Source organism: Lepus europaeus, chromosome 6, assembly GCF_033115175.1.
Source record: "Lepus europaeus isolate LE1 chromosome 6, mLepTim1.pri, whole genome shotgun sequence".
NCBI lineage: Eukaryota > Metazoa > Chordata > Mammalia > Lagomorpha > Leporidae > Lepus > Lepus europaeus.
Genome location: NC_084832.1, coordinates 110,282,160 through 110,305,237, shown reverse-complemented (window position 1 = coordinate 110,305,237; position 23,078 = coordinate 110,282,160). Strand labels below are relative to the sequence as shown.

The 23,078-nt window shown below is 37.5% G+C and overlaps 1 protein-coding gene across 1 annotated transcript; it reads left to right on the top strand.

The window, feature by feature from the left end:
• Positions 1 to 21,316: 21,316 nt before the first annotated feature.
• Positions 21,317 to 21,952, top strand: LOC133762201 (centrin-2-like). Its single transcript, XM_062195229.1, has one exon. It carries the CDS (start codon positions 21,317 to 21,319, stop codon positions 21,950 to 21,952), a length of 636 nt encoding a protein of 211 aa, XP_062051213.1.
• Positions 21,953 to 23,078: the final 1,126 nt, after the last annotated feature.

The window sequence follows — 23,078 nt, the reverse complement described above, 5'->3', positions numbered from 1 at the left end:
CAGACAGGAGCAGAATTTTCAATGGAAATTTTTAACAAGTGGGATCAATATTCTGAGACATTTCCTATAAGAATTGTGACAGGAGCTACAACGTGGCTTTATCAGTATCATCCTAAAGACAAGTAAAATCCCAGAATGGCTGCAAAGAGGTGGAAGTGATCCAATCAAAGTAGAACTGACCAGCCCAGAGCAAAGGCCAAAGCAATGATTTTGGAGGATGTTCAAGGCATTTCACTTGTTAGCTTTTTGGAGAACCAAAGATTGATAACCTCTGCTTATTAAAGTAGTGTTTTGAGAAAGTTAGCCAGAGCTCTGGCAGAAAAAATAATAGGAAAGTTTCACTAGAGTGCCCTTATCTAACACATCAACACTCCTGCTCATTCTTCTCATCAAACAAGAGAAATTTTGTAGGGGCTTCAGTGGAAAAATGATTAAGCATACATCTCAAAGCCTTGATTTGGCTAATTTTGATTTATTTTCGTTTCCTAACCTTCTAGAACCTTAAAAAGCACCCACTTTTCTTTACTTAATAATGTAAAAAACAAGGCTAAATTGGCATGGCTAAATTCCCAGAACTATCATTCAATTCTTTACGGATGGCTCATGTCTGATACCATTGTTTGCTGAGGCAACTTGAACTTGATAGAGCTTATGTTGACAATTTTTTTTATATTTTAATTGCATTTTGCCATGAACATTTGTTAAGTTCTCTTGGGCACAATGGACTATGAATCAGCCATTAAAAAAAAAAGTGAAAATCTTTCATTTTCGGTAATATGATGTAACTTAAAGACATGATGATAGGTAATATAAGCTAGTCAAAAAAAGACAAATACATATGTCCTCATTCAGATGTAAAAGCTAAAATACTAATTTCATGTAGGTACAGAGTGGAATAGAAGTCTTTGAAAGCAAGCATGGGTTTAGAAGATAATAGAGAAGGATTGCATAACAGATAGAAATATTCAGTTTGAAATAAGAAATTATTTTCTTTGTTTTATAGCATTGTAGGGAAATTATAGGCAGCAACAAATTATTATAATTAAGCAGGAAATTGGAGGTGACTACCATATATAATAAATATTTGAGATGCAAGTCTTTTTTTTTTTTAATTTATTTGACAGGTAGAGTTATAGACAGTGAGAGAGAGAGAGAGAGAAAGAGAGAAAGGTCTTCCTTCCATTGGTTCACTCCCCAAATGGCCACTACAGCCGGCGCTGTGCCGATCCGAAGCCAGGAGCCAGGTGCTTCTTCCTGGTCTCCCATATGGGTGCAGGGGCCCAAGCACTTGGGCCATCCTCCACTGCCCTCTCGGGCCACAGCAGAGAGCTGGACTGGAAGAGGAGCAACCGGGACTGAAATCCAGTGCCCATATGGGATGCTGACACCACAGGCAGAGAATTAACCAAGTGATCCATGGCGCTGGCTGAGATGTAAGTCTTAATCACCCTAATTTGAATATTATATGTTGTACATATGTATTGAATTTTTTAATATGTTCCAAAAATCTCTACAAATATGGTATCAATTGAAATTTTAAAAATTGAAATTAAAGCAGTAACAATAACAAAATTTCATATGCCTAAACTTAAGAAGTATTGGTAAAGTGATTGTTTACAAAGAAATATTTTAGATTCATCTGGAGACTTTTAACAGTATAAAGTCAATATTACTGAAAATGCTAAAGGAGCAAAGAGAGAAATGCACTTATTGGAGTCAGGGCTAGACCTCTAAGGAAGAATTGACTCTCTGGGAGGTAAATAATGGTCATAGTGCAGTGTTGAGGTAGAAAATACCATGAACTCTGTTATCTCATCCTTCAATCTCCATTTAATATTCATCATTTGCCAAACATAAGTAGAAGCAAACTGTTATGGAGCCTACATAATGTAGTGAATCAGCTGCTTGTAAGGTAGAACAGGGAAGAGAATGCATGTATGGGAGGGGATGGAATCCCATCAATGTAGACTACTTTTTGGACATTCAGCATTGAGCATTCATTCATTTTTTTTAAGGTAGGAGACACACAAACACAATCCACTTTTTCTAGACATTGTATTTATTTGAAAGTGAGAGAGAGAGAGAGAGAGAGAGATTGATTTTCTGTCTGCTGGTTCACTTTCCAAAATGGCCACAATAGCCAGGACCGGGCCAGACTGAAGCCAGGTGGCAGGAGCTTCTTCTGGGTCTCCCACATGGGTGTAGGTGCCCAAGCACTTGGGACATTTTCTGCTGCTTTCCCAGGTGCATTAGCAGGGAACTGGACTGGAAGTGGATCAGCTGATCCAGTGCCCATATGGGATGCTGACATCACAGACAGGGGCTTAGACCTCTGTGTCACAACACTGTCTCCTCAACATTCATCCTTGCCATTTACTCAAGTGAACAAATTCTCATTTAAAGTTCAGATGCAGCATAAGCATTCACCACACTTAACCTTGTGGAATGATGTCTTGTTTTTGTTTCATCCCTGGATGAAACAAACCTGAGTGATATGTTAGTCATATGTATCATCATTATTGTTCATACATGTTGACTGAAAGAAGTGATACACAAAAAAAATCATAAAAGATAAACATGATTTCTAGAACCCGTGACTCTTGCTGGTCATTAGGCCAATATTAAAATTTTTAAGTTATCCTGTCTTTATTGGGCTCTTCCACTTTTCTACTTACTATTTTTAATGAACTTGGAAACTCTAAGAGGCATTCCTTTGAATCACACAGGTTCCAGATGTAGCATCATTGCTTCCTCCTGTGTAGCCAGGACCTAACTTTCCTCTAGTAATAAATATGTGAATGACAGTCTTTACCCCAGCTACTAGGATAAACTTGATGTCTGTTGATTCCACAGATAAACTCCAAAATGCCTATGAATAGTCTTAGCTTCCATGAAAGTGGACCTTGGTAAAAGCATTTCTCCTTTATAATTACAACCTTCAAACCTGTTATGTTATTCTGCATTGCTCCAACAAGCATCTATTAACAGAAAACCCCAAAATCTCTTTGGATGGTAACAAGCAAGCCTCCTTTTTACTGACAAAACTTCAACCTCTATGTTGTACTCAAGTGTTCTCTAATTGTATTTCCTTTTCTAAATAGTAGATAATTATGGAATATACATCTCACAGTGGTTGATATAAGACATAACAGAGGGGCCGGCACTGTGGCTCACTTGGTTAGTCCTCCGCCTGTGGTGCTGGCATCCCATATGGGCACTGGATTTCAGTCCCGGTTGCTCCTCTTCCAGTCCAGCTCTCTGCTGTGGCCCGAGAGGGCAGTGGAGGATGGCCCAAGTGCTTGGGCCCCTGCACCCATATGGGAGACCAGGAAGAAGCACCTGGCTCCTGGCTTCGGATCGGCACAGCGCCGGCCGTAGTGGCCATTTGGGGAGTGAACCAATGGAAGGAAGACCTTTCTCTCTTTCTCTCTCTCTCTCTCACTGTCTGTAACTCTACCAGTAAAAAAAAAAAAAAAAGACCTATAACAGAACCACATTTAGTATTTTTCCCAGTTAAAATTAGCAAGTTATTGCTTACTGAATAAGTAGATCAGAGTAGCAGACATAAAACTTATATACACTCACCATATGTTGTATCTCTTCACAACATGTGGTATAAGATGCTACAAATTGCCACTTGAGAAATAGTCTGACCTTCTAAGACCATGGAACTCCTAAAATTACACAAACTTTAAATTTGCATTGATTGATTTTTCTCTCAACTAAGCCTCAAACTAAAAATATAACATTTCTACATCATCTAGGATGCATTGTATTTATAGCTTATAAATAACAGTAATTTCATCAAATCTAATGTTCAAGTATGATTTTCTGTGGGACACCAAGTGGTTCTTAAAAGTCGTCTTATGGCAAAATGAATAGTTTACTCAAACTTGATTTAAGGTAAAAACATACAATTGTCCTTTTTAGGTAAGACAAATGTATTGTGATTCTTGAAACTATTTGAAACTGGGAATAAAAAAATTGATAAGGTAGTACATTTACATAAAACACAAAGGACCATGTCAATTTTATGTTTTTGGTTTATTGTTGTAATGGTAGAAAACTGTCCAGTCAAAGGATTGCAATTTATTTGTATTGATCTCTCCAACCAATACCTTGCTAGTTGTCAAATATTTTTACTTTAACTATACTTTTAGATACTAGACAAATAACCATGGGATCTACCAAGAATGGGACTAATGGTATGGTTTCCTTTGTTACCTAACCTCCATAAGCACCCATACTGATGACTAAATCATGGTGGTATTTTTGGTTCCATGGGAGTAATTTTTTTTTTAATTTATTTGACAGGTAGAGTTATAGTCAGTGAGAGAGAAAGACAGAGAAAAAGGTCTTCCTTCCATTGGTTCACCCCCAAAATGGCTGCTACAGCTGGAACTGGGCTGATCTGAAGCCAGGAGCCAGCTGCTTCCTCCTGGTCTCCCATGGGGATGCAGGGGCCCAAGCACTTGGGCCATCCTCTTCTGCCTTCTCAGGCCACAGCAGAGAGCTGGACTGGAAGAGGAGCAGCTGGGACTAGAACCGGCGCCCACAAGTGAGCCATGGCTCTGGCCTCAGGAGTAAATCTTACTTCAGGGTGACTATTTAATAACTGCTTAAAATTTCTAGGCATTTATATTCCAGCAGTATACAAATACCCTCGTATATAGCGGCAAGCTCCTACAGTAGTGACTTGGAGGAAGATTCCAAACACATATTTGAACCTCCACTGCAGAGTTTCCCAAAGTCAACTAGCCTTACTCTACAAATATGGGATTCTAGTTGCATAAACTGGCTCATGGTCTGAAATTTGAGAAAATTTCACAAGTTTGAGACACAGCGTTTCTTTTCTTTTCTGAATATATAGGGTAGTTAATATAATACTTGCAATCTATCTCTTCAACCCATAAGGATTTCATAGTCAATTAACTAGTGCCATGTATTGTCTGTTATGGTAATTGTGGTATCTAGCAGGTAAATTCTGATCTTAGTAAACACCTCCATGCTTGAGCAAATATGAGTTTTCATTATTCACACTGTCATTGAGGGGACCAATAAATAATATATGATCATCTTCATGTTACAGTGGAAATCTGCAAAAGAGCATTTGACATAATATATGGGGACTTTGCATTAATGGTCTTCCAGGTGTGTACAGCTAAGATGCAGCGGGGAAAGCTCATATAATAGATCCATTTCAATACTCTCAAAACTCTCCAAGTATGAAAGAAAAGTTCCGGAATCTTTATATCATTAAAGAGAATTCACTACAGAATCCAGGCTTCAGCTAACCAATCAAGCAAAGTCTAAGAGAATTCGAAGTGCTCAGAAAACACATAAAGTTCCAAATTCAAAGTTAATGCATAAACATTGAAAAATATATTACAAAATGATATCAGATTTTTTTCTATGGTATATTAACAGAATCAGTTCTAACACATGCTGATGGGAAGATCTTGCAGGTACACTAATATCTCCTCTATCCCCAGAAAATACCTTGCAATTGTCTCTGTGTGACGTGGTATTTGATCTGGAGTCAATAAGGGGATATGAATTTGTGTCTTAAGAAAAAAGTTATTTACTTGGGAGACACTTATGTCGTTGAAAGGTATTTAAGAAAAAGATCTTATGTGTGAAGTCATATCATCAGTGTATGCCCAAACATCTCTGTGTCAATTTGTCAGAGAGATCTGCTTCTTCCTAATTCTCTAACTATAGCATAAAAAGAGACTTGTTGAGTTTACACATTAAATTAGCATAACAAATGTGCAACTCAGACCGTTTTTTGGGACAGACCCATATCCTTTTCAGCAATGTGGCTACAGAAGTAAAGAGAATTAAAAAAAAAAAAAAGACATCCATAGAAGTACTCAGTTTATCTTCTTTAGGCTTGGATTTGTTGTACAAGTGCCTAAGATTACTTTTTACACTTTCCAGTACTGTACGATGCACCTAGCCTATCCCATGTTCTTTATAATCAGCACTTTTGCCATAACAATTAACTGTGAGAACATAATGATCACTCACATATTTGCACTCCATGGATAATCCTTCCTAAATCACTACCAGTGGCAATGAGGATTACTGTGATACAATGCATGGTACAGATAGTGGGTGTTCTTTTCCTCCCTGGTTAGGAGATCATGTGTTCACCAAATATGTGACCATTTCCTATTCATGATCAAGTTCCTAAGCATGCTCCTGGAATCAGCTACAATATCAACTGGGTACTGGCAGTATACAGAATTCACTTGGATAAAGATGCATAGAGTTGATGTATTTCATATAGAAATGTGCGTGATTAACTAAACCAATAAAGGAATTTGAAATGATTGGAGACTAGCAATATTAGGAATTTATTACATTTCTTAAGGTTTAGGGTTAAAGGAGAGGATATAGTCTAATTAGAACCACAGAATTAGGTCACCTGGTGGAAATTGTCATTATACAAAGAGATAAGTACAAAGGATGATATATTACATAGTGGAGGGAGATGACATGCCTTGATGTAGCTTTACTTCTGTTTAGTAATCTAAGATTCCCTTTGGGAAACACAACTAGAAGCAGTGATACAAAACTCTAATGATGTAGTCATAAGGTCAGTCTCCAGGGCATAGTGAAGAGGAGAGAATGTTAGAGAATGATCAAAGGTAAAAAAAATCAAGATATCATCAATTTAGGCTATAACGGCTATATCAATACCTAAAATGAAAGAACAATGATGCGCTATTCACAAAATATTGAAAAGAAGAATATTTCCAGGTAGGAAAAATGTCATGTACAAAAACTGGGCACTGAGATTCTGAAACAAGAGAATTGGTATGGCTGAGATGAAGCGGGAGATGGTGAGATAAAGGTCAGGACAGCAGTATCTTAAGCGATGAAACATCATCTAAGTCAAGCTGAGAAATTACAACTTCTTTTCCCACAAAATATAGGAAGACATTTAAGGGTTTTTAGCAGGAGCACAATAAGGTCGTTTATAAAAGAATTTTAACTTTGATAGACAAAATGCATTTGCATACCGAATACAAGGAGATGCATTAGGAAATAAATTTAGTGTTTCAGCCAGTAAATGATAGGGTCCAGAGTAAAAATCAGTATTACAATAGAGGTGACATATAGAGAAATATTCAGAAATGATGAGTAACAGAACTTGGAAATACATACACACACATACACCCACAATCTGTTGGTTAATCATGTCTAATTTTGTATGTTAAAATTGCCTAATCAGGCCATGCCATGGCTCACTTGGCTAATCCTCCACCTGCAGCGCCGGCACCCCGGGTTCTAGTCCCATTTGGGGCACTGGATTCTGTCCCAGTTGCCCCTCTTCTCTTCTGTGGCCCAGGAAGGCAGTGGAGGATGGCCCAAGTGCTTGGGCCCTGCACCCGCATGGGAGACCAGGAGGAAGCACCTGGCTCCTGGCTTTAGATTGGTGCAGCACAAAAGCCACAGGGCACCAGCCGTAGCGGCCATTTGGGGGGTGAACCAACGGAAGGAAGACCTCTCTCTCTCTCTCTCTCTCTCACTGACTATAACTCTACCTGTCAAAAAAAAAAAAAAAAAAAAGAAATTGCCTAATCAGTTATATGAAACTACACACATATACTAAAATGTGTGTTTACTAAACAATGAGTGTGCAATCGATATATATCTTTAATAAGAACTAGGGATATTAAAGTATATGGAACAGATAGTTAAATTGGTAATATTGGTTTAAATGATTGATTCCCTACTATTTCTTGAGACAATTTTTATGAGTGCTTCAAAAAGTTCATGGGAAAGGAGAATAAAAAGTAAAAATAAAATAAATAATAATAATAAAGAAATACAAAATAAAAGCAAATGTTTATTTTAATGCCAATATTTTAAACCCTAGCATATTTTTCATAGCATACATTTCCCATGATCTTCTTAAATATTCCTCGTAGTTTCTTTAAGATAGTATTTTTAGGGGCCGGCACTGTGATTTAGTGAGTTAAAGCCCTGGCCTAAAATGCCGGCATCTCATATGGGCACCAGTTCTAGTCTCAGCTGCTCCTCTTCCTATCCAACTCTCTGCTATGGACTAGGAAAGCAGCAGAAGATGGCCCAAGAGTTTGGGCCACTGCATCTGCATGGGAGACTGGGAAGAGTTCAGCTCCAGCCATTAAGGCTATTTCGGAAGTGAACCAGCAGATAGAAGACCTCTCTCTCTGTATCTCTGCTTCTCTCTCTAACTCTGTCTTTCAAATAAATAAAATATTTTTTAAAAAAGAGATAGTATTAGTATAAAAGCAAAGGAATTAATCATAATTGCTTAATGGGCAAACATTTGGTTTCCTTAAATGAAGTTTTTATATCTGTAAGTGGGGATAATGGCACTTGCCCTACATTCTTGACAGAAGTATTTTGAAGATCTAAAGATATTTAAAAATGTAGATGATTTTTAAAAATACAAGTATATATATGCTGTATCTATAACTTCCAAAATCTCAACTTGAAGTCTCTCAAGTAAACTGATTTAATGGAAATACTGCTATTCAATATATATCTTTATGGAAATCGCTAACTAAATTGCTGGGCTTGTTTAAATAATACTTAGGCTCAACAAGTCAGTTTATATGATTGAAACAATGAAATGAATATTTAACACTCACTTGTAGAGTCAGTGCACCATGCACAGTAACAGCTTCTTAGTTTATTTAAATCTCCTTATGAGAGACACAGACTAAAACACACAAAATATACTATTTATTTTAAACTTTATTGGTTTACTTTAACTTACTTATTTGAGAGGCAGAGATGGAGTGATTTTCCACCTGCTGGCACACTACCTATGACCTGCAACTGCCAGGGCTGCACCTGGGCAAAGTCCAGAGCTGGGAACTTGATCCCAGTGTCCCACGTGAGAGGCAGGGACCCAAAACTTTGACCCATGACCTTCTCTTTTTTGAAATTAATAGTTAGTTAATTATTTTTTGGGAATACAAATTTAATAATCACAACTTTAGGAATTAAGTTATTCTTCCCACCATACCCTCCATCCCATCTATACTCACACCCCTCCTCCCTCTTTCAGTCCCATTCTACATTAAGATTCATTTTCAATTAACTTTGTACACAGCAGACCAACTCTATACCAAGTATAGATTTCTACAATTTGCACACCACAGGCACACACAAAAAAAACTGAGAACTAGTTTTACAGTTAACTCTCATAATACATCTCATTGAGGACAGAGGTCCTGCCTGGGAAGTTAGTGCACAGTGACTCCTGTTGTTAATTTAACAATTAACACTCTTATTTGACCCATTGCCTTCTGCTTCCCAGGATCTGTATGAGCAAAAAGTGGGAACTGAAAGATATGGGATTTGAGCCGAGGTATCAGATATGACATGCAAGCAACTTAAACAGTAGGACAAGTACCAGCCCTGTGACAGAGACTCTTTGTAGTTAACTGAATTAGTTTATTCATAGTTGATATTCATGACTTACATCTTTCTGTTATTAAAAAGCTACAACCTTTCCTAGCTTTAGTTTCTAACTTTTTAGCCCACATTATGTTAAAATATCAAACAAATAATGATTGGCCGTTTGAAGCAAATATTGCTTGAATTACAAGGAAATAAATTTACCAGCAGATAAAGTGTTAGAGACAATTTTAAAATATGAAAGTGTGGGGACCAGCATTTTTCAAACTGGTTCTTCCTTGTGACCTACTCCTTGGATGCCCCAAAGGCTACAGCAAGGGTAAGGGGCAAGCTAACAATGTCAGCGGGGACTACCAATCAGCTTCAGTCTAAGTCATTTGTTTTTATTTATTTAACATAAATCTTCTTTTGATGTAAGGATTCTGCTTTTGTGTATTCCTTTTCTGCGGTTCCATAGTGATTCCCAGTATTAATCAGTTTTTCATCACAATAAGAAAACAATTGTGATCAGATACCTATGAAGGAATGAGGTTTACTTGCCTCATGGTTTTGGAGGCTCACAGTCCAAGACTGGGGGGCCCAACTGGTTCAGCATCTGCTAAGAGGGCAGCAGACAATAATGGCAGAAAATTGGGAGAAAGGATCCCATGGAGAGTCAGGAAGCAGAAAGACAGGGAGCACACTCTATATGGCTCTCCTTATAAACCTTCTTGATTCAATCTGGGGGACCCAACCCCAACAACTAGTCCAATCTAACTGTGTCTCAGAGGCCCACACCTTCAGACATCATAATTGAATTTACAATTAACATTAACCAATTAATAATTAACATACGATTTGGGGAAAGAAGGCTTTAATCCATGGGACCTTGGGGGACACTCAAAGCTATATCAAAATCATAGCTCTCCCCCCGAAAAAAGTCTGAAAAACTCTCTTGTACATGGAGGCATCGCATGTGGGCACCGGTTTGGGTTCCTGCTGCTCCACTTCTGATCTAGATCCCTGCTTGGGACCTGGGAAAAGCAGAGAAAGATGCTGCAAGTGTTTGAATCCTTGCCACCCAGGTGGAAAAACCAGATGAATCTTCTGGCTCCTGACTTCAGCTTGGCTCAGCCATGGCCTACCAGCCATGTGGGGAGTGAACCAGCAGATGGAAAATTGAGCCCTCTCTCTCTCTCTCTCTCTCTTTCTCTCTCTCCCTGTCTCTCTCTTCCTCCATCCTGCCCTATAACCCTTTTAAATAAATTATAAAATCTTTAAAAAAAGAAAAAGTAAACCATGGTACCATGTTCACATAATTCACTATCAGAATACAGTAGAGTGATAGTGACAGATTGGATAATGGCCCATAAACATGTCCATGCCCTAATCCATGGAAACTATGACTTAGGTTTTATGGCAAAGGGATTATGTGGATATGAATACATTAAGATGATGGAGAAAGGGAGATTATCCTGGGTTATCCGTTGGTTGCTGTATAATCAGAATGCTTTTGAAAGAGGGACCTGGGAAGGGAGAGTCATAGCAGAAAGAGAGATTATAACAGAAGGAGAGAACTTGGATGTACACTGAAAGTGGAGATACAAGGGATGCAAGTGACCTCCACAAGTGAGAAAGGGAGAGAAAATGGATTTCTCCTTTAGTCTTCAGAAGGAACCAGTCTTTCAGTCCAGTGAAACTGGTTTCAGACTTTTGCCTTTCTGAATTGAAAGAGAATAAATTTGTATTGTTTAATCCACCAAGTATGTGCTATAATTTGCTACAGCTGCTATAGGAAAGTAACACAACATGAAATATATTGCAGTACCTGTGGTTGTAGAAATGTACACTACTGCAGCTTTGTGAGACAACATTCTCTGTGAAGTTCTTATGAGGTTTCTCTGTCATTCACATATTAATTTATAAATACAAAATTTCATACATCTGTTGCTGTTTTAGGTTCTATGGCTGAACGTTATTGCCCCGTGATATCCAACCTTGAGAAGCTAGGAGTCTAGCAAAAGAGACAGATATTCAAGAACTAATTATAGTGTGTGCTGAATCCTATAAAAGAAGAATGTGTAAAAGAACTTTATAAAAATCTTAAGGAGGAACTTAGCCCTCTCTGGGAAATGCTAGAAAGACTTAGCTGAAGAGAGGATGGTTAGGTTGAGTTAAAAAAAAATGAACATTTCTAGTGATATTAGTATAAATAGAAAATTACAGACCCAAAAAGAGCAAATGAAGAATATGACAATATGAAATATTTAGTCTATTCAAATAACTACAAATAACTGAAATTTGTGAAATAGAATGCAGTCCCAGAGGACTTCTAACTGTATTAATGTTGATGAATGCGTGCAATGGGTTATTATCCACTTATCTTTCACAAATAATTTAAAGATAAGGAAATCATACTCACTAAGTTATAAATAGAGATGGAAGGAATGACTAATTTGCTATAATGGATGGCTAATTTGACAAAATGACAACCACATTAAAACTATGTGTTGGATTTACAGAAAGAGCTCTGATTTTTTTTCAATTACATGCTTATATAATTCTGTTAAATCTAACTAAATTTATTACAGCTTCTTAAGTTGTTTAAAATAAGCTTTTTTAAATACATCATAGGAAAATGTGTGTGTTCAATAGAATGGTTGTGCTTTATTTTTAAAGAACAAGTATGAGTAATAACTGCAAGTAAGCGTTTCAAATATTCATATATTACTATGTATAGAAATTCCTGGATCTTTAAAAGAGCTATTTGTGTTTGTTTACTTCTGTTTGCTTTGTGTTGCTTTTCATTAGGATGTTTCAGGATTATATAGCCATGGTTGAGATCTTTATTTTGTTTTCCTTGGGATAACCTCTTCCTGTAGCACAGATTATTTCACAAACTTCACCCCTTTCTCTTTGACTTTTTTAGTGAAGTATGAATATCTATTGTTTGCCACTGCTGCTCCTCTGATGTGAAGGCCACCTGTCATTGAAAAGAGTTACCATGCTCCAGCAAGGCAGATAAGATATTTTTAAATATATTCTAAGATTTATTTAATAGGTTTGACCTTTCCAGAAATTGTCCTTATCCATCATTATAGTACATGATCAATCATTCCATACTTCATCATCTATAAAGCAGGAATTAACAATAGGGAGAAAGAGTTTACCTTCTATTTTTCTCTAAAGATTTATATGAAAACTGTTTGGACAGCTCTGCTAATTAGGGATGAAAAACTCAAACATGTGGACCAACCTGAAAATTCTAAACCAGATCAGCGTATTAAGTGAACTCTCAATGAATCTATATATTGCTTTAGATTTTGGAAGCATAAAGAGTAAGCCTAGTATTTTTTTAATTTATATATATGTGTATATATATATATATATATATACACACACACACACACATAATGATTTTGAGTTGTTTGCTTCTTTTCCTGATATCATGGTAAGTTTGAAAGTTGGGTAGTATCTATTATTATTCAATATGTAAAGTAGTCTTGTACAGGAACTATTAGTGAGTCTTTTGTGTGCTATCACCAGATGCTGTCAAAATTTAACTGTTTGAAGACTGGAGTGATTACTTGGACTCATCACTGTAGTTTCACTCCCAGAAATGCACAGACTGATGCAGGTGGTTTTCTTATGAGTATTTTTTTTTTATTTACTTGACAGGTAGAGTTATAGTCAGTGAGAGAGAGAGACAGAGAGAAAGGTCTTCCTTCCATTGGTTCACCCCCGAAATGGCCACTATGGCCAGTGTGCTGTGACCTTTGCACTGTGCCGATCCGAAGCCAGGAGCCAGGTGCTTCTTCCTGGTCTCCCAGGCGGGTGCAGGAGCCCAAGCACTTGGGCCATCTTCCACTGCCCTCCTGGGCCACAGCAGAGAGCTGGACTGGAAGAGGAGCAACAGGGACTAGAACCCAGCGCCATATGGGATGCCAGCACCACAGGCAGAGGATTAACCAAGTGAGCCACAGCGCCAGCCCTCTTTCTTTCTTTCTTTTTTTTTTTTTAAATTTACTTGACAGGTAGAGTTAAAGACAGTGAGAGAGAGAAAAGGATTGAGTCTATTTTTAAGGTGAATGCTTTGGAATGTGCAACTTTTATAAAAATATTTATTTATTTATTAATATTCATTCATTCATTCAAGGGGCAAAGAAAGAGAGAAAGAGAAAGGGAGCACCCATCTGCAGGTCTTCTTCCCAGATGACCTCAATGACTGGCACTTGGCTGGGCCAAAGCTAGGAACCAAGAATTCAATCAAGATCTCCAAGTAGTAGGCAGGGAGCCAGTTACTTGAACCATCACCTTCTGGCTCCCATGGTGCATATTAGCAGTGGCTGAAATTAGGAGTTGGAGCAGAAGTCAAACCTACATACTTTGATGTTCTGGCTGGTGTTTGATCAAATACTCATGCCTGGATTTTGTCACTTTTAACCAGGGTACTTTAACAAAATTGTTGATTGATTAAATTTAAAGTTATAAAGAAAAAACTTTCTCACCCTCAAAATTGTGCAAATGCTTCTTGAGTAAGAGCTGGTCTCATTTTTCTAATGTAATTTATAAGGATATCTATTGAGATAACAAATATTTTCCCCTGTCAGCCATTGTGTGAGTTGACTAAGCACTAGTTAGTTGGCTTAATAAATTTCAGAAGAAACTGTGAGGGATTTTGTTATAATCTCTGCTATTCAGATCTTTTTTTTTTTTTTCAACAGGCAGAGTGGATAGTGAGAGAGAGAGAGAGTCAGAGAGAAAGGTCTTCCTTTTTGCCGTTGGTTCACCCTCCAATGGCCGCTGAGGCCGGCGCATCGTGCTGATCCGAAGCCAGGAGCCAGGTGCTTCTCCTGGTCTCCCATGTGGGTGCAGGGCCCAAGCACTTGGGCCATCCTCCACTGCCTTCCCGGGCCATAGTAGAGAGCTGGCCTGGAAGAGGGGCAACCGGGATAGAATCCGGTGCCCTGACCGGGGCTAGAACCTGGTGTGCCGGCGCCGCAAGGCGGAGGATTAGCCTGTTAAGCCACGGCGCCGGCCTGCTATTCAGATCTTAAACCACTAGAACAATAAGCCAAGAGACAAAAGTGACAGTTGTATATTTACAATAAAGTAAAAAACAAAAAGCTATCTCTGCTTTTCTTTTTGATAAAATCAAACGCAGTGAGAGGAAAAGAATGTAAGAGGTTTGGCTGCTGAGGTGAAAACGGCTTGTTTCTGTATCCTCTGAGTCTTGAAGACGGAACATAAGGTCGATATGTTGTTAATGTTATTGTAAAGATAGCGGGCTATTTACCTGTGTGTATCTTCAAAATCCAAATTTAAGCATAAGCTTAATCTTCTTCTTCATGATATGAATAACCTACACATGATACAGCTCAAAAGCAGAGCAAACTCACTCTCTGAACTCCTAGTAAACTGTTAGATATTCTTGTTTAAACATCCACTTATATTGTAATAACTAGAGATACCAATAGTTCTGATGCTTTTACTTGTTTATTTTAATGGTTTATCTTATTTGAATGTCAGAGTTACAAAGAATGGAAGAGACAGAGAGAGAGAGAGAGAGAGACTTTCCATCCACAGTTCATTCCCCAAATGGCAGCAATGGCTGGGGTTGGACTAGGTTGAAGCCAGGAGTCAGAAACTTCTTCTGTATCTCCTGTGTGGGTTCAGAGGCCAAATACTTGGGCCATCCTCCACTGCTTTCTCAGAGCATTAACAGGGAGCTGGATGGGAAGTGGAGTAAGGGGGTCTCGAATTGCACCCTTATGGGATGCCAGCCCTGAGGGTGGCAGCTTTACTCACTATACTACCACAACACTTGCCTTGTTATGATGCTTTTGTGAGTTTAGTTATCTAAACTAAACAGTCATTCTAGAGCTGCATTTGTATGAATCACTAGGCTAGAGATTTTTAATGTCCAGTTAAGAAAGTCATTTTCATATGCTATGACTTCTTTAATTAATATCTGGATTATCTCCATAAAGTGACAAAATAGTCAGAGGAAAAAAATATAACCAACAGCAGCAAAATTCTTCAGTTATACAGATGTTTTCCCTACATGGTAGCAAATATTTGAAAACATCTGGAAAGCTAAATCTTTGACTTTCCATACAGATGTGAAAACACAACTATAATTAGACATGTTAATCTCCCTATATTTGAATGAATTCTGAAACACATTGACTAGAAAATCTAACATCCTAAATAACCTTGGAAGTTATTATTTATTTTTCCAAAAAGGCATTGTGCTTGCTCCAAAGTGAATTGTTTGGTATACATTTGACCTTTTGTCAGCATTTAAAATAATCAATTAGAAAATAACCTCTCTGTATCTCCATGTTCATGTCCAAACAAACTAACTATGAGAATTCAACTTTCCTTATACAATCTATACAAAACTCAGAGAGGTAATAGAGAACCAAGACATTTGATGTGATTGATGCTGAACTAATGAAACACTTATGAAATTCAAGATATCCCATAGAGACACACCTGAATCCATGTCAATCATAAGCCTTGCCTGTTATAGTTTGGTTCTGTGAAAACAAAGCTTCTCACTTCAGTAAGTTTTCCATTAGCATCCCATTAAATTAGTATACTGTTAATTAAAAATGTTAGTTCTTGATATGCTGCATGCTATAATTTAAGAAGATTTTGTGTAATTGAAATTTAGTCAGGGAATACTGTTCCATTTTTAGACAAGTAAACTAATGCTGAGAAAAGGTCAAATAACTAACTTTTATGTAGTAGTAAGTGGGTCACCTTTCTACATTTGAACTCAATTCTTTTTACTATGCATCTACTTTTTGTTCCATAGTAAGTTGGCATTCAAAATAGCTGAATACTAGATCATTTAGAATCAAATACTAATATTAATAAGGAATTTTATAATTTATTCAAGTAGGGTGTTAATACAATTCAGAATTCTAGTCCAAAGAACAAAAGCATTTTTATTGTTATTGAATGTGAATAGAGAATAACCATGGGAAAAAGAATAATTATCTCCCCAAGTGCATCACTGAATGTGGATGACTGTCCTCTAGCAAACACAGTTACTTAAAATGTAAATACAGTATAGATATACCAGATAATTGTAAATCAGTCATCCTCAATGCCTATATCATGAACAAAAAGAAAAAATAATGTATTTACTTTGCTGAACTTAAACCTTTTTGAATACTGGTTTTATTCAGTTACTTTCTAAAAACTCCAGGAAAGGATATCAAAAGACCAAATCTACATACTTTTCCAACACTGTTTACTCTGATCTTCTAAAAAGTTAAAATAAGTTTTATTTATCAATGTATTCTGAGTAGTGCTCAATAGTCCCAACACTATTACTTCAGATATGAGGTTTAGCCCATATGCCTGTCACCTAAAAGCTGTTTCCGTTTAATAGAACTTGTTAGTAAAAGGCTAAGATACCTTGGAAAGATTAGTGTTCTGAGTCTATTTGAGAAGTCTCACCACTCTCCCAAGCTAGCACAAGCCAGAAAACCTAGAGGGATGAAAGTTTAGAGGATTAGAATTGATGCAGATAGGAAAGGGTGATCTAATCTTCTATTAAATTAGGGACAGAAAGTCATGTAGTAAAGGAGAAGGCATCAACAACCCAAACTATTCAGATGAGCCAAAGACAAGAGCAAAATCTAATGAAGATAAAATATGCAGTAAGTTAAAGTTAACTCATAATAGATTATAGAAAAATTAGTAAAAGATTTTGCTACTTTTATATCAAGTCCAAGCTACTTTTATAACATATCCTTTATAATTGTGATAGTGGTTATTGGTCAAACAATGATGTGTATTAGTGAATTCGGTATGACATATTAGTGATTTTTGTTGTTTCTGGCTAACACCACAGAATAATCTTTTTGAAACCTTAGCACAAAGGTGAATATATTCCTGGTGCAATGAATCCTACATTTCTGTAACTGAGTAAGAACAATTTTTGTCAATAGAATTGTCATCCTCCCAGAGTTTTGGTGGAAATTCTATTGCTCAAACTTATTTTTCAATCTTTCAATTGCAAGCTTAATTTATTTTTTTAAAAAAAGATTTATTTAGGTATTTGAAAGAGTTTCAAAGAGAAAGGGAAACACACGTACACACACACACACACACAGAGAGAGAGAGAGAGAGAGAGAGAGAGAGAGAGAGAAAGGGAGAAACCTTTCTTCCACTGGTTCACTCCTCATGTGACTCTGATGGCCATGGCTGGGCTAGGCTGATGGCCACAAGCCAGGAGTTTTTTCCAGGTCTCCCACATGGATAGCAGGTGCCCAAACATTGGGCATCTTCTGCTGCTTTTCTCAGACCACTAACAGGGAGCTGGATCAGAAGTGGAGCAGCTGGGACATGAACCAGCACACATACAGGTTGTTGGCATCGCAGATGACAGCTTTATTCATTTTGCCACAATGCTGGACCTGCAAGCTTGATTTCTGTAAATTATATTTCAAATCCATTTTATTTTTTAATTTAAAAAACTTTAATGGATCAGGTAAAACTGATTACTTGAGCAAATAGCCTTTTTCCAAGATATAACAATGATATAACAATGACTTGGGGGTATAAATGAAATATAAAGAATTATTGGTGGCACTGTAGGTTAATCCTCTACTTGCAGTGCTGACATCCCATATGGGTGCCAGTTCTAGTCCTGGCTGCTCTTCTTCCAGTCCAGCTCTCTGCTGTGGCCTGGGAAAGCAGTGAAAAATGGCCCAGGTCCTTGGGCCCCCGCACCTGCATAGAAGACCGGGAGGAAGCACCTGGCTCCTGGCTTTGGATTTACATAGCTCCGGCTGTTGAGGCTATCTGGTGCATGAGCCAGCAGAAGGAAGACCTTTCTCTCTGTCTCTCCCTCTCATTGTCTGTAACTCTACCTGTCAAATAAATTTAAAAAGTCCTTAAGGAATTATTGGGATGTTCTGGAAACATCTTTGGTATATTCTCTTAATGTAAAATTTAAGGTAGTTAATAAGACTGATATGTAATATTCAAAAATATTCCATTTGAGATTCATGGTGGGTAGCATGAACTATGGAAGCATGAGAGCTAGGAATACCTTGCGCCAAATTTCAGTCCTGATTCTTGGGGTGACATATTTAATCTCTTTGATTCTCGAAAGTATCCCATATTTAAAAAGAAAATGATAATCTCGCCCTTGTAGGACTATCAGAAAGAACAAACTAGCCTATTTAAAACTCAGCACAATGTCTAGCACAAAAGTTTTAGCATATATTAGTTCCTTTGCCACGTAATGGAGAATTTAAATGTATTTATATTTGTGGGTGAATGTATAAGAAATATTCTTCCTAAGACTGTACAGACTCAAATATCTGAAAAAAGTGCATTTTAGTTCAGATATCCATGTCAACTCATTTTAAAATAAATAAAGGCATGACAGGATAGAAAGTTTTTATTTTCATATATGATGCAAAATTTAAAATAAACAACTTAGAGATAATATCCAAGTGCAAATACAGCAATTTCTTTATTGTTCCAAAACTTCAAATATTTCATTAAAAGACATTTGGAAATTGCATACAAGTGCTCATATTGTACTTGTACTTTTCATATTTTAAATCAGAATTTTCAAAACAGTTTTTGCACAAATAGCTCAGTTACACCCACAAATCACTGAATCTATTTAGCATCTTTGAAGAGGTGTAATTTTTTGAAAAATGTGACATTTGTTTTTGTGCCAGTGCATTTGTCAACATTAGTGTAATTAGCTCAAGTTTCATCAACTAGCTGGTGCAATCTGTTCAGAAAGCAACTTTGAATTTTGAATAGTCTTAGGGACTCCAGTTAGAGTTATGTCCATGGGATATGATTTAAGTTCTTCTATGTGAAAAAAGAAAAAATAGTCAATGGGATTTTTAAAAATTTGTTTACATAGTATAGAAATGAATGTCAGGAAACTTGTAGTGTCAATAGAAATTTTACGAAAATAATGAAAAGCAGTTTCCTTAAAATTCCATTTACCCAGGAAAAAAATGTTTATTTTCTTTCCTAGAAAACCTACACAAAGGATGCTATGAATATTTTCTTTATAATATAAGAATATGCACAGAAAAAAAACAAACCAGACCAGGAAAGACAAATAGTGTATGTTCCTACTCAAAAATAGAAGCTAAGAAGTTGGTTTCATAGAAACTGAGAGTAAACTGTGGTCAGAAGAGGCTAGGAAGGGTAGGTGTGAGCAGGGAGAGGGAGGTCAGGTAACAGGAACTAACACAGGTGGAGATAAATGAATTCTAGTGTTCTACAGCACAGCAGGTTAACTATAATCTATAACCATTTGTTGTATATTATATAAAGAACTAGCAGAGAGAAGCTTCCCAACTAATAGTACTAAATGAGTCTTGCAATATAAATATGAATTACTCTGATGTGAGCATTACATATTAAGTACACTTACTGTTTTTTAATAAATATTTTTAAAAGATTTTATTTATTTATTTGAAAGGTGGAGTTACAGAGAGGCAGAGGCAGAGAGAGAGAGAGAGAGAGAGAGAGAGAGGTCTTCCATCTGCTGTTTCACTCCCCAGATGCCTGAAATGGCTGGAGCTGCGTTGATCCAAAACCAGGAGGCAGGAGCCAGGAGCTTCTTCCGGGTCTCCCACATGGGTACAGGGGCCTAGGACTTGGGCCATCTTCTACTGCTTTCCCAGGCCACAGCACAGAGCTGTTGCCCATATGGGATGCTGGCACTGCACGTGGCGGGTTTACCAGTTATGCTACAGCAATGCCCCCTACACATATTGAATTATCACACTACATTCCATAGAAATGTATAATTATTATTTATCAAGTTAAAATTAAAAAGACTTGGCAGAAGTCAGAATAAGAAAGCAAATACACTAAAAATTATATTCTTTTTTTGACAGGAATTGGTCTCTAGCACAAGATAGCAGAAGAAAAAGCTTAGGAAAACTCAATAATTGTTTTATCAAGTTGCATTATTTAAGATGGATTAAAATAGGATTTTGCATATTCATGTTTTTTAAAACAGATAGTCTTATATTTGGAAGATGAATTTTAGAAATCTTAACAGAAAAAAAGCTTATTTTGCCTTTTCTGTGACAGAATTGAATATGCTTTGAGCGAAAATCATGTTTGAAAAACAGAGTAGAGGGAATTATATAGGGGTGGATATTTAGCCAAGATACTGAGACACAGGGAAAATGACCCACATCTCATATTAGAGTCCCTGGATTCGATTTTGGCCTGATTCCAGCTCCTGCTAATGCAGATGCTGGCCTAGAGCAGTGATGGCTCAAGTAATTGGGTTCCTAGCACCCACATGGGGAAGCTGGATTGAGTTCCTGGTTTCTGGACGGTGGCACTGCATGCATTTGAGGGGGTCAATCAGTGGATGGGAGCTCTCCATCTCAGTCTCTGCCTCTGTTTCCCTCTCTCCCTGAGCCTCTCTCTGTGTATGCTTCTTCAATCAAAAAGCAAATATAAAAGGTCATATCTCTGAAAATGGAAAACTTATGCTACGACAATATTCAATCAAATAAGTGATGTCTTCGTTTCAATAGGTAAATAAAAATGGAACAAGAAATAAAACATTGAAACCTTTATTATTTTTATATTGAAAGCCAGAACTAAGAATTACAATGAAAGAAAATTCTGATAGCCAGCACATGTTTGCTGCCAACTGCCCTGCAAAGATACACACATATGTATACTCCATGGCCCCTCTTTTCCAGGAACATCTGCTGAAGCAGTAGAGAAGGGAAGATATATGTCATAAAAATGTATTTTATTGAAAAGTACAATCTGAATTATATAATACAAAATCGCAGCAACAGCTTAGAAGAGATGGTTCATTTCAATCATTTACCTTAATTGGTTGAAGTACATCTTGGGATGGGAATTACAGATGAAAGGCATGATGGAATGTATCAAGATTGGCAAATATGAAGTGCATCGGCTATGGCCTCTTAACTTTAAGAAGGGAAACATAGCATCTAGTGCCCAGTGGAAAAGGATGAGTCCTAAGCTTGAGCTTACTGAAGAGCAGAAACAAGAAATCAGGGAAGCTTTTGATCTCTTTGATGCTGATGGAACTGGGACCATAGATGTTAAAGAACTTAAGGTGGTAATGAGGGCCCTGGGGTTTGAACCCAAGAAAGAAGAAATCAAGAAAATGATAAGTGAAATTGATAAGGAAGGCACTGGAAAAATGAACTTTAGTGACTCTTTGACTGTGATGACTCAGAAAATGTCTGAGAAAGATACCAAAGAAGAAATTCTGAAAGCTTTCAAGCTCTTCAATGATGATGAAACTGGAAAGATACTGTTCAAAAATCTGAAACACGTGGGCAAGGAGTTGGGCGAGAACCTGACAGATGAGGAGCTACAGGAAATGATTGAAGAAGCTGAGCGAGATGGAGATGGAGAAGTCAGTGAGCAAGAGTTCCTGCGCATCATGAAAGACCAGCCTTTACTAAGATCCATGTCGTCTTTTCTACTGCAAGCACACCTAACTAGGTTTAGTGCCTGCCATTGTGTAAAATCTGGCTTTTGAGAACACAAACTATTTTCTCCCCCACTGACCTCCCTATGTAATTTTTTTTTTTCTTTTTTACAGGCAGAGTGGACAGTGAGAGAGACAGAGAGAAAGATCTTCCTTTACCGTTGGTTCACCCTCCAATGGCCGCTGCGGCTGGCGCACCACGCTGATCCGAAGCCAAGAGTGAGGATCCAGGTGCTTCTCCTGGTCTCCCATGTGGGTGCAGGGCCCAAGCACTTGGGCCATCCTCCACTGCCTTCCCGGGCCACAGCAGAGAGCTGGCCTGGAAGAGGGGCAACCGGCACAGAATCTGGCACCCCGACTGGGACTAGAACCTGGGGTGCCAGCGCCGCAGGCGGAGGATTAGCCTAGTGAGCCACGGCACCGGCCCTTACATAATTTTAGTTATGGCCTCTACTCTATATCAGACTTTCAAAGTTCTCTTTGATACTCAAACTCTTTGTAAAATGAGCTTCTGATTACTTGAGTTCTCCAAAGCAGAATAAGAGCATATTGGAGCGGAGAAAAGGGTCTTAAAACATTGCCCACCTGCCATGTTGCCATGCCTTGTTTCGCTCTTGTCATATATATTTCACAGAGATGCACAGTGAACGACTTCTTAGACAAGCACATGTTGTACGCATGTCACCAGAAGTACTGGTCGTTTTTCAGTGGTTCTAGTTTCTAGTTGATACTAGCGTGTAGTCTTCACTTTTATAAAATGCAGTGAACTCTTGCTTTGGCATTTGGATGTATGTTAATGCTATTTGTTTTGTCTTAAAAATAAAACCTTTCTTAGTCTGAAAAAAAAAGATTGGTAAATACAAAAGATTAAATCATGTAAATGGAGTTAGAGAACAGCTTAAATCTATTCATTTAATCATTCTTTTAAGCCCTCAAAAGTTGCTCACTTAAGGAATACTTATTTATTTGAAAAGCAGAGAGTTGTTTGTAGTAGTTTCCTTGGTATCTTTTCAACAGTGTCACTCTGCAGTCTGCTGTAACATTCTCACTGTCTTTTAATAACAATCATATTGGGGTATGTAGAGATAGCTTTTCTCTCATTCTTAAATGAATATTTTTTTTTACATTTTTAATCAATATTTATAAAGGACCAAATAGTGTAAGCATTCAATTCTAT